Source organism: Parus major, chromosome 1A (assembly GCF_001522545.3).
Source record: "Parus major isolate Abel chromosome 1A, Parus_major1.1, whole genome shotgun sequence".
In the NCBI taxonomy this organism is placed as follows: Eukaryota; Metazoa; Chordata; class Aves; order Passeriformes; family Paridae; genus Parus; species Parus major.
The window spans coordinates 1639005-1654258 of record NC_031773.1 but is presented as its reverse complement, the minus strand read 5'-3'; the positions used below and the strand labels follow the sequence as shown (position 1 = coordinate 1654258).

At 39.2% G+C, this 15254-nt stretch overlaps 1 protein-coding gene across 4 annotated transcripts in view; it reads right to left on the bottom strand.

Annotated features, from left to right (window-relative positions):
* CHCHD3 (coiled-coil-helix-coiled-coil-helix domain containing 3) overlaps nt 1–15254 on the bottom strand; it is a 124205-nt gene that overhangs the window by 75420 nt on the left and 33531 nt on the right. For all 4 annotated transcript variants that reach the window (XM_015628579.3, XM_015628582.3, XM_015628581.3 and 1 more), the window contains exon 4: nt 14783–14927. In XM_015628579.3, coding sequence (XP_015484065.1) covers nt 14783–14927 — 145 coding nt within the window. The remainder of the gene's footprint in view (nt 1–14782; nt 14928–15254) is intronic.

The window sequence follows — 15254 nt, the reverse complement described above, 5'->3', positions numbered from 1 at the left end:
TCCTTCCCACCCAAAGCATTGCAGGATTCTCTGTCTGAACACTTTCCTGTAATCAGGGGGATGGAATGGGACAAGCTTTAAAAATCCCTCCCAACCCAAACCACCCTGTGATTCTATGATTAATATTTTATGGAATCATTAATACATTTTACACAAGAAATAAAAATTGTCTTAAAAGCACCAAGTCATCTCTTCAACAGAAGCTATTTATCATAAAAACCAAAAAGAGCTTTGTTTTACAAGCACCCATTTTATCTCCTACTGAGATCAAGTGATCTCGGCCCGGCTGCTGGGGTTATTCTGACTTGTTTATTCCATCTTTGGAGGCAGACCCAGCTTGAGGACGATGAGCAGTGCCAGATTCTCTCCAGCTCATGTTAAGCTAAGCCCAAGCTGGTGTCCATTAGCAGAAAAGTGGGATTGCTGGGGCAGAGCTGGGCTGGTGGTGGGAGCTCTGTGATTTAGTGAAATCACCAGCAACTGCTCACACAGTAATTAAACCATAAAGGCCAGACCTGAAAGCTTCAGCCTTTTGAAAGCAATAACCATCAGAATTCCCAGCACCAGCAGAACGATTCCCATCTCAGATCATCAGCGCTGGCTGTGCTATCACTCACTCACTCCCTTCCCCTGGCTTCACCCCCAGCTCTGTTCTGGCTGCTCACTCTAAATGCCCAACCCTCACCACATCTGCAGCTATTTCTCATCACGAGATGGGGATAAAGTTTTAGCAGCTCTGTTTATTCATTCCCAGCCTGGCTGTCACCAAGAAACAAAAAAAAAAAACCCTCACCATGTGAAGTCAAATAAAACTTGAAAGACTGGCCAATTGTTTTCTTCCCATTTTTTACACCAAAGGCTGCATTAGCTAAATTTCACGATTCCCCTAAGTGCCTTTAAAATTACAAGCAATTTCGACTGTGATTCACTTTCATGCAGACTCTGACTGCATGCAATTTTTTCCCCCCATCTCAATTATATCTTAATATTATGGGGGCTGAAATGCATTAAATAAATCATATTTCATAGTAAAGCAATAATACTTACATGCATTTTAGAAGAAATCACCCTGCGTTATAAATGTATTTATAATGTCATTACCTTGTTTTCCACATTGACTGAAATATTAGACAGCAGCCACTGCTCTGAGCCACGGATGGAAGCTTTTAGCAAACCTTATGTTTATTCTGCTCTGCTAATTAGCTAGTTTAGTTAATATAATACAACGTTTACAAACAGCAATTTATCCAATATACAAACTCGCTCCTGTAATTAGTGAAACATTGTTATTGATTAAGATTTAATATGGCTGTTGCTGTTTCTGCAATGTTCTACACAAAGGGAACCATCACTAATTTGTCCGAGGACAGTTCCCCAGTCAAAGTCATCTCCTGGCAGAGGACCATGAATTTCATTATCTACAAGACATTTTCTGCAATATTCTGCCCAGGTTTAAGCGGCTTTAAAGGGACAGGTAACACCAAAGAGAAATTTAAGATATAATTACACACCCACTTTCTCACAGAGACCAAAACTACTTGATTATTCCTTTAATGCCAAACACGTTGAAGGTGACATTTCTGTTATAAAGATGCACTAAATCTACACAAAAATACTTTGAAGAACACACACAAAACCCAAAAAATCTCTGCCACCATTTAAAATTCAACACTACGAAGGTATTAAACACAAATATCAAGTGTTTTATCAGTACTATCAGTGAAATAATGAGCACTGGAACAGGGGTGAAGTCCCCATCTTTAAATGGATTTAAAACTGGAGGTGGCACCTGGGGACATGGTCAGTGGTGGCCTTGGCAGTGCTGGGAATGGTTGGACTGGAGGATCTTAAGGATTTTTCCAACCCAACTGACTGTATTTTGTGTAGGAGTATAAACATGAGAATTGATTTGTCAAAAAGCAGATTCTTTTGGGAAATATTTGCAGTCTTCACAGGAACACAAGAAGTTGATGTTATCTCGTTTCTAGGCTAAGGATGAACTCCCAGTAGCAACACTGGAACTGTAATTTCTATTAATGGCACTCTGGATTCATCCTTAAATCCAGCACTGTTCCCCCCCCCAAGTTGAATCAGTTCTGGACATTTCCACTCACTGGATTAAGCAGTTCCCATTTAGGAAAATCACATTTTATACTTTCATTAGCAAAAGGAAATCAGGCAGCTCTCGGTGAAGGCCCATTTCAGCCTTTGAGGTTTTCACATCAGGCACCACACCTCAGGAAAACACAGCACTAACACACTCAGAAGCACCAAAACACTCTATAAATAAACAGAACTAGTTCTCCATTCAGACATTTCTCTACAATCTTGAAAAATTCAGTCGGCTTTTCAATTCCACATTTTAAAAAATGCTGCTGTCCAAAAGACTTCAGCTTTGTTGTTTGGGCTTTTTTTTAATCTCCAGGCATGTTTTATTTTTGCAATGCTATTTTGTTTGAGGGTTTTTCACCAAGAAAAAATGAAGACATTTTCACTGGCAAATCAAAGGGCTTATTTAAGAACACAGAAAACTCTCAAAACCTTCCTGTATACTTGAGAAAATGTATGAATTGTCTAAAAGTTCAGTATAAAGTAGAAAAATCATCAATATTCTGGTCTGGGAACAGAGACATCCTGATAACATGAGGTGTTCAGACACTGCTGGAAATGATAGAAATAACCAATAAAAATTAGAATATTAAATAAAAGGAGCAAAATTATATATAGACAATACATATGTACCCTGCTCAAGTAGGTGACATCCCTGCCTAAAACAGGGAGGTGGAATTAAATCACATTTAGGGTCCCTTCCAACCCAAATAATTCTGTAATATATTTTAAATCCATTCTAGATACTTGTGGAACTCAGAGCAAGACTCAGGGACTCACTTTTGAATGTACTCTTACCATTTAACCCAGTTCCAGCCACAAAATGACCAGGGGAACACTGCAGGAATGAGGTTTCTCTTACACAGAAAGTCATGAAAATGATGATATCCATGAAAATGCTCCGCAAATGTCGACTTTTATCATCTTTGCTACAGAACGGAGCAGGCTGAGCATAAATTATTTATGATGTGTAACAGTTTAATGGAGTATAAAATAGCTTTTTTTCTTCTCACGAGTAGTACAAGCCCTGATTTTTTTGTTGTTGTCAGCTCCACACTCGGCGATGTGCTCGACCCATTTACAGCTGTGACATGCAACAATTTGTAAAATTGTTCTATAGAAACTCTAACTTAAAGGAACGACTTACACAAGCTATTTATTACTCTCTTAAAGTGCTATCACAGCATCCTGCCAAGAACACAGCAGGAAATTCCAGGAAAGCACAGGCAGCTCCTCCAGAAATTTAGGGAAGCCCTTGCATGAGAACCTGCAGCACAAAACCAAAACCTCTCTGTGGGAAGGGGCTCTAAATCCACTTCCATTCCCCTGTGGCCACATCCAGAATTAATCCTGCAGGACATGCCCCAATCCCCAGGAATGCAGGAACAAGCAGAAATTTGGGATTCCTCATGGAACCAAAGAGATTTTAAGGCCAAAGAGTTAAAACCTTCAATTAACAGAACTATGGAGCATATGACAGATTCCAAAGGAAAAAGGGAGCCCAGGGTAAAACCCCTGACTACCTCCAATCTTATTAATTATTATTATAAAAATTATTAAAAGGGGGAAAAAAAAAGTTCTGAAAGGGAATCCTGGAGTGATTTGGGTTAGAAGGGACCTCTGGGATCATTTAATTCCAACTCCTGCCATGACAGGGACACCTTCCACTGTCCCAGGTTGCTCCAAGCCTTGTCCAACCTGGCCTTGGACATTCCCAGGGATCCAGGGGCAGCCACAGCTTCTGTGGGAATTCTGTGCCAGGGTGTCCCAGCCACATCACATAAAACTGCTTCCAATTCTGTCCAATCTAAATCCATCCTCTTTCAATTCCAAATCACTGCTCCTTGTCCTGTCACACAGGATGTTTCTGATTTATAATCAACAGCTTTTGTGTGCCGTGGATGTGAGGGCCATGATAATATTTACATCTTTTCTGTGAAAATCACCTCAATTATTTAAGTTGTCTACACAGGAAGACAACCAGAAGCCCTCAAGCCAGAGAAGCATTTACAGAGACATGGACACTTCTTCAGGAAAATCCATTTCATCAGAAAGCTGGCATCTGAAACAGCTCAGATTGCATCCTGAAAGCATCTGTTTTTCTTTAATATTAAAGAGATCTGAGGGTGAAAAGTTCTGGCACAGCTGATGTCACCTGTAACCACCTGAAATGTAGGCAGGGAAAATGTTCCTCTCTTTGGCAATGACTGTGCAGGGATACTTAGGATGAAAGCTTTATATCCAGGCCTGTACAAAGGAAAAAAAAAATCTAAATACTAAACTTTTAAGGCAGCATAAACTGAAGATTCACCTAATTAGTTTTGTTCCTCTGTATAAATAACCATCACACCCTTGAAACCAAAACAGTAAATCTGACTTTAAAACCCTCTCGTTTCCTTACAAATTATGATCAGACTTGCACTGAAAACTACTTGGAAAAGAAATAGTTGTCTCCTTACTGTTCCACCAGTAGAAAAACCTTGTGTCACCCTCTCCATAAAATAAAATTACTTTCCATTCATTTTCCACTCCACAGACCCTCGAGCTACAGTTCCAGAAGCACGAGAGAGAGTTAAAGATGCTCCACGCTTCATCTCCACCTTTTCTGAGGGCCTAAGCCAAATTCATTTCATCCACGTCAAAAAGAGAGAAAACCCTTCACTAATAATAAATAGAATTTCATTTTCTTCTGCTGAGAAATTTCAGCATTCATGGAGTTTCCAAGGAATCAGGTTAGAGCCAGCAGAGAGGTGCCCACCATGACGGTTTCAGGGCATTTCCTCCTTTTTATTTCCAATAAAGTCAAATTTAACTTAACCATGTCCATAAGACCCTGGGGAAAAATAAAACAAAATAGAAAAAGGGAGCCAAGAGATCTCCAGAGCTTTGTAGAACACAGAAAGTCCTCCCAGGAATGCAGGGATTATAGGGAATTCTGCTTGCAATTATTCCTTCCACCAACTCTGCAACATTGCAGCATCGGGCAAGAGAGGCCAAGAGGACAAAAAACCTCCCAGGCATCAGAGAAAAGAGGCAGAAGTTTGTCCTGAAGATAAGAACAAAAGGATGTTGTGGTTCTTCCACAAGGAGAGGGAAAAAAGGGGGAGAGCTGGAGAAAAATAAAGCAAAAATGAAGAACTGGGGTGAACAAGGGCAGGAGGAACCTCCAGGAGCTGGCAGGGATGGAAATAAACAGATCTGAGAACAAAGTGGGGTACTGGGAAAAATTTAGACAGAAATATGTCCAATAAAACAATTTAAAAGCAGAATTTATGAAAGAAATAGTCACATTTAAAAGGAATTAAAACTCAGATATGAGCCTACTCAAAACCAGCACCGAGTCACAATTCCAACAGTAAAAATTACTTTTTGTTTTCAGGACAACTTGGAAAGGTTAAAGAATGTCCTGGGTTAGTTTAGCAGTCCACATGGAAAAAGAGTTATTTCACTCTCCCCAATATCTAAAATATGATGTGAACTTATCTGGACTTTAGAAAGATGAAGAGAAGGAAAATTTGTTTTTTAAAACAGAAAAAAATGACTGTGAAGCAGGCAGCACCAAAACAACAAAACACAGCAAAATCATGATTTCAGGAGTTATTTAATGCGATATTTCTTCTCTGGTGAACTTCAGTTCTGAACTTTGTATTTCTCTAATCTTTAAATCTCACTTATTTACCACCTTTACCCATTGTCAGGCACTGAACTGTCAGCACTCTGAATAGAAAATTACAAACAGCTTTTTCCATGATATTCCACATCCAATTCACCCTCACAGGGAAATATTTTTCCCTAACCTCCACTCCAAACCTACTCTCTGTCAGCTCAGTGTCACCTGCAGATGTGCTGAGGGTCAATATCCCCTTATTTTCCTCAAGGTCAAGGCTGTTCTTACAAAAATTTGAAATTAACTTTCCAGACCCATCAAAGGTTGCTATTTTTGTGCTGTGCATTCCCTCACTTGCAGGTAGTGGGTTCAAAGAATGATTTGCTCAAGTTCAGTATCTTTTTCCTACATCATTGCTTTGAAAAGGAATAACTACAAGGGTTTGGGGTTTTTTCTTATGCTTCAAACAGGCAGATAAAAGTGAGCAGGAAAATTAAAATATGACATGAGTTCCTAGGATGTAAAACAAAGATCCAGCTGACCTCTTTATCTGAGCACTTCTTAGACGTCCCTTTATGAAGGCAGAAACAACCCCCACTAATTATCCTTCTTTGCAGAGCATTAAAAGAAAACCTGATAGTTATTCCACAGAAGTATTTCCTCACTCCAAAATACGATGCACATGAAGCCACTGTTGTGAGTCTGCTGGCATGACTTGAATATTTGGGATATTTGAGTATTTCAGTTGTTTTACACGCTGGGAATGACTCGTTATCGCTGCCCACAATAATTCTCTTCCCTCCCAGAAGATTTCCAAGCAGCTCTCTGGCTCCAAAGGCAGGAACCACCCAGCAAAAGGGTGCAGAAGTCCCTCACTGAGTTCTTCACAGGCTTAAAGACTTAAATAAACTTTGAAAGTCAACCTGTAACCTCCAAAATGACTTTTAATTGTTGAAATTCACACTCTTCATGCTCCACACTCCAACACTTCACTGAGCCCGAAACGCTCACCTGAACCCCAATCTCCTTTCTCAAAGTCATGGAGTTTTGTCTTTATGGATTTGAAATGCCCTGATTTTGGAATGCCAGCATTGAAGGTGTGTTAATGACTCGGAATTGTGACAGCTGCTGTAGAAACCAGCCCTTGGCTCCAGCACAGCCCCATTAAGCATCCATCAGAAACTACTCTGCATTTGCTCATTTATTACTCCTGCATGGCCCAAGGGGGGAAAAGGGGGAACAGCAAGACTTTCTTCCTCTGAAGCAAAATCATAAGCCACTTACTTATCCTAATGTCACGATTCCCACTGTTTATCTGCATGATAATTAGGAAAATGAGAAGTAATGAAGTTTATTTATTTATTTAGAAGCGTGATTTGAATTCAAATATCTCTAAAAAAATAGATACCTCACCATCTTATTATGTTATCACAGGGGTGGATTTTCCAAACTCAACTAAATTACTGAAAGTAATGAGACAAGAAATATTATTACCTTCTTTTGCTTCACCCCAAATTTACGTTGACAAATTTCTCCCATATCACTCCTGTGTGAAATTTTTTACAGCAGCACTGACAGCTGAAAGCAATTTCTGCTTTCAAAATTAAAGTTTTGTTGGCTACCCATTGAAATCAGGTTTTGTTTCTTTGTCTTTAAATCTTTACATTACCTACGTTATTCAAAGTTTATTTTTGTTTTCCAGATTCCCTGAACACCCAACTGTACACACAAACACCATCAGCATGATGTTGAATTTCCAGCTCCAAACTCCCCTGCACTTTGCAGGGCTGAGTGCAATTAAAGACCCTCAGCCTTAAGAGGATTGGGCTATCAGGAGAATAATTCTTAGTACTGAACTAAAAGGATGTTTTAATATCCCAAATTTATTAAGCCTTAAACTCTTCCTTTCTTTAAAAAAAAGGAGGCAGAGTAGTTTTTCCTCCAGGCACATCGTGGTACAGCTACCACAGAATAGATCATATAACACTTGATAGGACGGAAAAATTTCTTAAAATTTGTAAAAACACCCCTAAAACCTACAGACTTCACCATGATATTCCACTTTTTGCCTCATCCTCTCCCTGAAATATCCTTTTTAATTGTTTATGTACAATATTTTAGCTATATTGGCACCTATTGCTACAGCACTTGAGCACCTCAATATATCCCAGACAGACAATGATTGGAAAAGATATTAAAAGGTATTTAAAAACCCCTTAAACACCTTAAAACCTTTTATCTTAGAAAAGATATTTAAAAACAAAAAAACCTTAAAATTACATCTAAAAATGACTTTCCTCAGGTTCTTCTCCAAGCCGAGCACACCGAGTGACCTCAGCCACAGCGGAAAGCAGCAGTAAAACAAACCGCATGATTCCCACACCTCTGTCCCCCAAAACACCTAAATCTGGCAATTCCACACAAAATGAGGACAACCAGAGCACTGCAAAGGGAATATATCCCTACCCAAAACCAGCTTTATCTGAGAGCAAGGAAATATTGACTAGAAGTCGGAGTAGGAGAGGCCCAGGCGATTGTTTTGGTGAGCGGAGGAGCCGCGGCCGCGTCGCGCTCCGGTGTCAAAGGAACGCGTTTTAATCCCTGGAGTGCGTTTGCAGCGTGTCATGTACAAGGACAAGCCTTGACAAGGCTCTGATGTGGTTTTTGTTGTGTCACACAACTGGCAGGGTCTACACGCTCCAAAGGCCCACAAGTAATCAAAAGGAGCCTGGCTTGGAATATTTATACACCAAGAACGGGATTTAAAACGTTCCTCTCGTGCTCCCTCCAGGGCAGAAACGAGACTTGGCCCTGAAAGAGGGAAGGTGTATGGAAAAAGGGATTATTAGCCTTATTTTTTGCCCATGCATGACAAGGAATGATGATATTCATTTGGGGAGATAGCACGGCAATTTTGTTACTGTTCAATAAAAAGGGAGTAGCACGAACAAATTGGTTAATGAATGAGGGAGGAGAGAGAAGAGTATTATGCAGTGAATCTATAAAAATGAACTCAATTTGAATTCAACCCAAAGAACAAATTGATGGAGCAGCAGGCTTTGTAAAGCACTAGATCTTCATCTGAATGCCGAAATAACACAGTGATTAATTTTGCTTCAGTCAAATATCTTGGGGTTTGCTATATAAGAATTAAAAAATAACATGCTTTAAATGCTGCTTGACTATCAAAACACATTCTCCATTCAAAAAGAAAGCTTAAAGAGAATAAATGTTCCTTCTCTGTACTTTACTTGCCTTCAAAATTCTCATTTTACCGTGGTTTTCTTGTCTGTCAAACTTTGACACCGGGAAAAAAAAAAAGCCATTAACTGTTACATAGAAAAATTATTAAAAAAATACATCTATAACATGTTGCCAAGTGAAATGCTGAAGGAAGGAGAAAATTATTTCTATTGTTCTACTGAAACAAATATCTTGAATGTCAGCATGGACGTTGTAAAGGGACAGAAGAGAGAGCCAGGAAAAGGCAACTTGTGGTTCCCAGACCCTTAATGGCAATTTCAGAGAGGAAATAAAACATTTATTTCCCAGTTTATGTGACAAATCATACTGGGATTCCAACTCTGGCACCACCACAGGCTGCTTTAAATGATTTTTACCATTTTCCTCTGTCAAGGTGGAGGGAAAACTGTTCATTTATTAATTTTAGACATCAAATGGGCCTTCAGTTCTTCAAGGCCAGGTAAGAAAATCGCTCATGATTTGTAAATATGTGACAGGCAGCTCCTTTTCTTACTGGGGAGAAAATTATCAACTTTATTTGCTTAGCAAGAGCTTCTTCCTCACACAGTAGTTTCAAATCACCTGTTTAAGAGCCCCTAAAAGACCTGAATTTCCATCCCAAACCTTTTAGTGCTGCAGTAGAAATGCCAAAAAAAGAGGGAGAGGAAGAAGGAATGTGTGCCAGGAGAGGCATAAACCAAAGGAGCAATATTCTGTTTATTCCAAGGAACCTGAGTGCAGTCAGTGCAGCAGAATGTGTATATGCCAAATAGCAATGTCTTGCTCTTTGTATCCCACTTCCTTCTCTAAAAATCAACCAAGAGATTATTTATTATTATTTATTTCCCCCAAAACGAAACACACAAAAAAATGATAGATGCCATCCTCAATACTCCAAAACACCTTCTTCCTCCTGTCTTCTGTGTCAGGAACAACCAAACCCAGGTTCCTTTTGCCCACAGCAAAAAGAGCTTTTGCTGCAACGAAGCTGCTACTTCTCAGCCATAAAAACATCACAAAGATAACCATGTGCATGGGACTAAATAAGATTTTATGAGTGAAACTCCCCAGATCTCCACGTTCAACGAGGTTTCATGAAAAATTTCTACTTTCTAAATTATAAAACTGAGGAACAAGAGACAAAGTAACTGTCAGTAGATTTAATTTTGTACCATTTGCTTCCCAAACCTTAAATCTCATGTTCAACTATCAGACTTTAGTATTTTACTGCCATAAATTGTGAATTACAGTCTCTGCTCGTTCTTACTTCTCCAAAAGCCCTCCCTGCACCAAGCAATCCTGTTTTGCCTCAGGCTGTGTAGTTTACCTCAAATTACTTCAGAATCATCTAAAAAGATTCATTTTTCTATTAAAATGATGAATGAGCTAAATGAGGTATGTAATAAATACTGCAGGTTTGTAAACAGACTTTTCTCCTGAGAACTAATGCCTTAACTCATTTAATTCTTCCCCCTGGTATCTCCTGGTGAAGTCATCCTTAAAATACGGTTTGTCCAGGCCTGGTTGGAAAAGAGCAGGAAGGGTCAGGATTTAATCTGTTTATGGAAAATAGGAAATGTCCTCATGACAAAATTAATGAATTGACAACAGGAAAAATAAATGCAGCCCCAAAGGGGAGGTCACTGCCCAACACAGACTGGGACCAGTCACCCCAGGGTAATGGGGAAAACACCAAACCAGTTCAGGCAGAGAGGAGTGAAAGATTGCATTTTAATAACCTGTATTCAATTATGACAACAGGTCAGATTTCCTTCTCACATAACTCAACACACTTCAGCTCTGATATGGCCAGGAATGTGTTTTGTCTATTGATTTCAGGGCTCAGAGAAGTAAAAGAACTTCACGTCTCAAATAGGATTTTGCTTGGGAAAAAAATATCCAATAATCTGATTATCACAGTGACCTAAAGTGCAAAAAAAAAGTGCTTTTTAATATAAAGATACTTCTACCACATTGATTTTTTTTCTTTTTGAGCGAGGAATTTTTTGATAGAACTTCTTGTGCAGAAAATAATTTACAAAACAATGAGATTCCTCAGCACCAACAGATTTCATTCTCAAACAGGTGCTTCAATGAAAGCCTGGAACAACACATGGGCAAATAGATATAATTGCATTAGTATGGATACAGACTTCTAATGATAGCAATAATCAAATTTTAATGTTCTGGTTACAGCACATGAACAGAACAATATTTCTGTGCCTCTTCAAAGGGAAATGAGACTTTAATGTCATTGGCAGCTCAATAAAACCATTTTCTAACATACAGGCTCCTAATGACAACTCGTTTCAGTCCAGACAGAGGAGCAAATGTGTTCACAGTAAACTCCAGGTCATTATCAGGAGATGGAAATACAACAGGTCCTCTGCACTTTGGATAATATTGATTTTCTACCCCCTATTCTCCTCGTCTCACCCTGACTTTCAGAATGACTCAAGTGATGGAATATCAATAAACTATTTATGGCAAAGCCATCACATGGAAAGCCCAACTCAACTAGGCCCAATTTTTAGATTTGCAGCAAAAATCTCCAATAATAAATATGGCAGAGAAGAGGTCTAAGTGATAAAATATAACAAAAGTATTCTTGGAGCCATCATAAGGACCTACAGCCTCACCCTTTGCTGCAGAGAACCACATCACCATCAAAATTCCTTATGGCTGGGCTGAAATAAAAGATTTTATTTATTCTGAAACCCTTTTTCAAGAGGGATGGGCAGGAAATAAATCATATCCACACTAAGAGTGTGTGGAAAAAAAGAAGTATTTTTAACCAGCTGCAATTCTTGACTTTGAGCACGTGATACACTTTGTCCTTTGGTGAAATCACAGAGATGCTTTGCAAATGTCACATCTCCAAAGTGAGGAAAGCTAAAGGCACAAAACCACCTCCTTTTGTGGCAAGGCCAGCTCCAGCAGTTCTCATTCTGCCCCCCTGACAATTGTCCTCCAAGCACAAGCTGCAGTTTCCTCGATGGAGATGGTTTTGGAGTTGGTAGAAATCAGATTGGCTGCATTTGGAAAGGGCTTCAGTGTGTAAAGTGTTTTCCTCAGTTCATGTCTGTGCTGACATGACAGGAAAGGAGAATCACAAAGAGGAAAATAAAAGAATTCTTCACCCACCCTTGATGTACTGGGAGCCCTGAAACAGCTGAGGAAACAGCCCTGAAAAGAGGGGGGAAAAGCAGAGGGGAAAAAATGGATAATCTTGGAATTACAGAATGGTTTTGGGTTTGGTTTGGAAAATCATCTCATTCCACCCTCTGCCACGGGCAGGCACAGCTGCTGCTATCCCAGGCTGCTCCAAGCCCCATCCTTGGACACTTCAGGGATGGAGCAGCCACAGCTTCTCTGGGAAAACTCCCCACCCTCATTCTTCCCAGGTTCAGCTCGTTCCACGATCAAATATCCCACAGCCAGAGGTGAGGGAGAAGCCAGAGGAGCTCCAAGACCTCCCCAGCACCCAGAGAACATCACTTTTCCAAGACACAACCCCAAATCTGTGGGATAAGGACAGCCAGGCTGTGCCCAAAACACTCCCAGGCAGTGGAATTTAAAGGATTGCTAAAGGAATCGACAGCTGCCTTAATTTCTGCTGAGTTAAGCACCGAGAGTTGATTAAATCCTCACACTGACGCCACAAGGGATTTCCAGGGCTTGGATCAGGGTCTGGAAATTCCACTCTGAACAATAATTTCTACTTTTGCTGGCACAAATGTCAGAATTACTGCTTTGCAAACCTTTGAATCGCCCCAAAATCTGTTTTTGCAGGAGCTGACATCCCACCAGCCCCCCTGAACTGAGGACATTTCCTGGGACACAGCACTGGGACTTCAGCTATTAACACATCATTTCATCCTTTTTTTCCCCCCTCATTTGTATAAAGAGCTAATTCTAACTTTTGGGATGTTAACACTACAAATTTCTTCCTTCTGAGATTTGAAGCAGCTGCTGGTATTAAAATTCTCAAAAAATGGGAAATATGACTTCATTTTACATCTATTTATTAAAACCAGAATTAGCACCCTTTACAAAGGAAAACTCAAATTCTTCTTTTCTCACCATAATTTCTTTTCCTTTGCACTATTTGAACAATTTAGCAGCAGCAAAGGAATTTATTTTGCTACTGACACTTCAGGAACATTTGTTTTTCTCCAAGAAGAGTCTGACAAATCAAATCTGGGCTCCATAAAACACAAACCTGCTGTAGCAGTTTACTAGAACACAGAATTCCTCACAGTACCTGACAAAGGATACAGAGAAATACATTTCTGATTCTGAATTCAGCTTTGATACAGGAAATAAATGCACAGGTAGGGGAAGCAAAGAAGCCAAAGAAATAAAATATGACCAATTACAGGAAAATAAAGGAGCTGACTTATAGGAAGGTGAGAATTACTCAATATTTTCATATTTAAGGAAACAAACAGACAAAACCTTCTTGCTATTTTGTAATCTTAAGAGTACACACTTCAAAGAATGGACAAGCTGCAGTGGAAATGACAAATCTGCAGTGGTGACAACAAACCTGCACCCAAGAACCACCAGATATTTCCAGATTTCACAGATGGAACCAGGAAAATTGATCAAAACCAAGATGACACAACTGCTAACTCTGATATTCCGAAGCAAGTGAAAATTAACCAGCAAACTAACGAAATAAAGCAGTTTCATATCCATAATAAAGAATTTCTCAAGCATTTGGCTGAGGAGAAGTCCAGGTTGTGCTTCCCAAAATCACCACAACAGGGAGAGAAAGATTCAAACCCCCAGTAATTATGCAAATAATAATCTCCATTATAGATCTTCACATCCTCATTAGCTCCAGGCCACAAAACCCTTATCTCTCCCACACAATATTAAGAATTTAAGGATTTAAGGCATATAACTAAGGCTGTACCTTGGTCAAAATTCTTTTCCATTCTCCTTTGTTCCCATGTTTTAAAATTACTTAATATGAAACATTTGTTATAACACTGAAATTATTCTTCAACAATAACATCACCACAGAGGTGAAAAAGCATCCAGAAATGGCAGGAAAAGATACCAACACTGAGGTGGAATCAGTTTGCTTTTAAATTGGGATTTGGAAAAATAACATGAACATCAGGTTTGAACTCCCACAGCACAGATGAAGCTATTGCATATTGAAGTGATTGATTACTAAAATACCAACCCATAAACCTTAAAAACTTTGGATTTTACTTCAGATTTAGAGGGCCCAACAAATATTTATGTTGCTGCTGCCATAAGTAATTCCCATTTATTTTCATAGCAATGCTCACATTAAGTATTTTAAACTTTTTGCCTTGAAAATACCTATTTCCTTAAAATATACTTTAAATTTCCTTAAAATATACTCAAGTATATTTTAAGGCATATTTCCACCTCAGACAATAATGATTATTGCTAGAAAGAAGAGTCAATAGAGACTCACTACAGCAAGCAAACACTCTATAAAGGAAGTTATAAATCTGTCAGACATTTGAAATGGACTCAACTGTATAATGTCAGTTTTCTGAGGAAAACAGCCAACCCTATGTTCCACTTTCCTTCTCAGGAAGGTTTGATACATCAGCTGTAATGAGAGATGATCCTTTTAAACAGAATTTTTCACCGAGCTGTTTCCAAAGTTGGAAACAAGCAGCAAAACTCCTTAAAAGAGGGATATTTGACCACAATAAAATGACACACTGGAAAAAACCCGAAATAACGAGATCTGCTCTCTCCTCTTTTACCAACAAGCCTGAGGAGAGAGCTGCATGGAAATTCTGTGATTTCTGTAAAAGCCTGAGGACTCACAAAGCGCTGAGCCTTCTGCCGCTCCTCCTCCGTGGCCGCTCTCTCGCGAAGGATGGCTCGGGTCAGGTGCTCGTTTGAGGAGATCCTCTCCCGTTCCAGGAGTTTGCCAAACTCATCCCGAATGTACATTTGTTCTTGTTTCAACCTACAGGAGGTGCAGGGAGATTTTTAGGCTGAGAGAAATTTCAGAATTTACTTTCCAAATGTAGCTTCGCAGTAGAGCTTCAAAAGCTGTCACAGAAATGCTTTTTATTCTTGGCTTCTTAAAACACTTGAACACAAATATTCACTAAAAGAATCCAGAAGTTTATTTCAGAATGAAGTATCAAAATCTGAATATGCTAAAGTTACAAGTTTTGACATCACTGTTCATTAAATCCTAAATTACAACTGATTCAATGAAATGTATTTTTAAGTAAGATGAAAAGAACTCTGTTGGTTGGCTTGGTTTTTGTCTGGTTTTATGGAACCA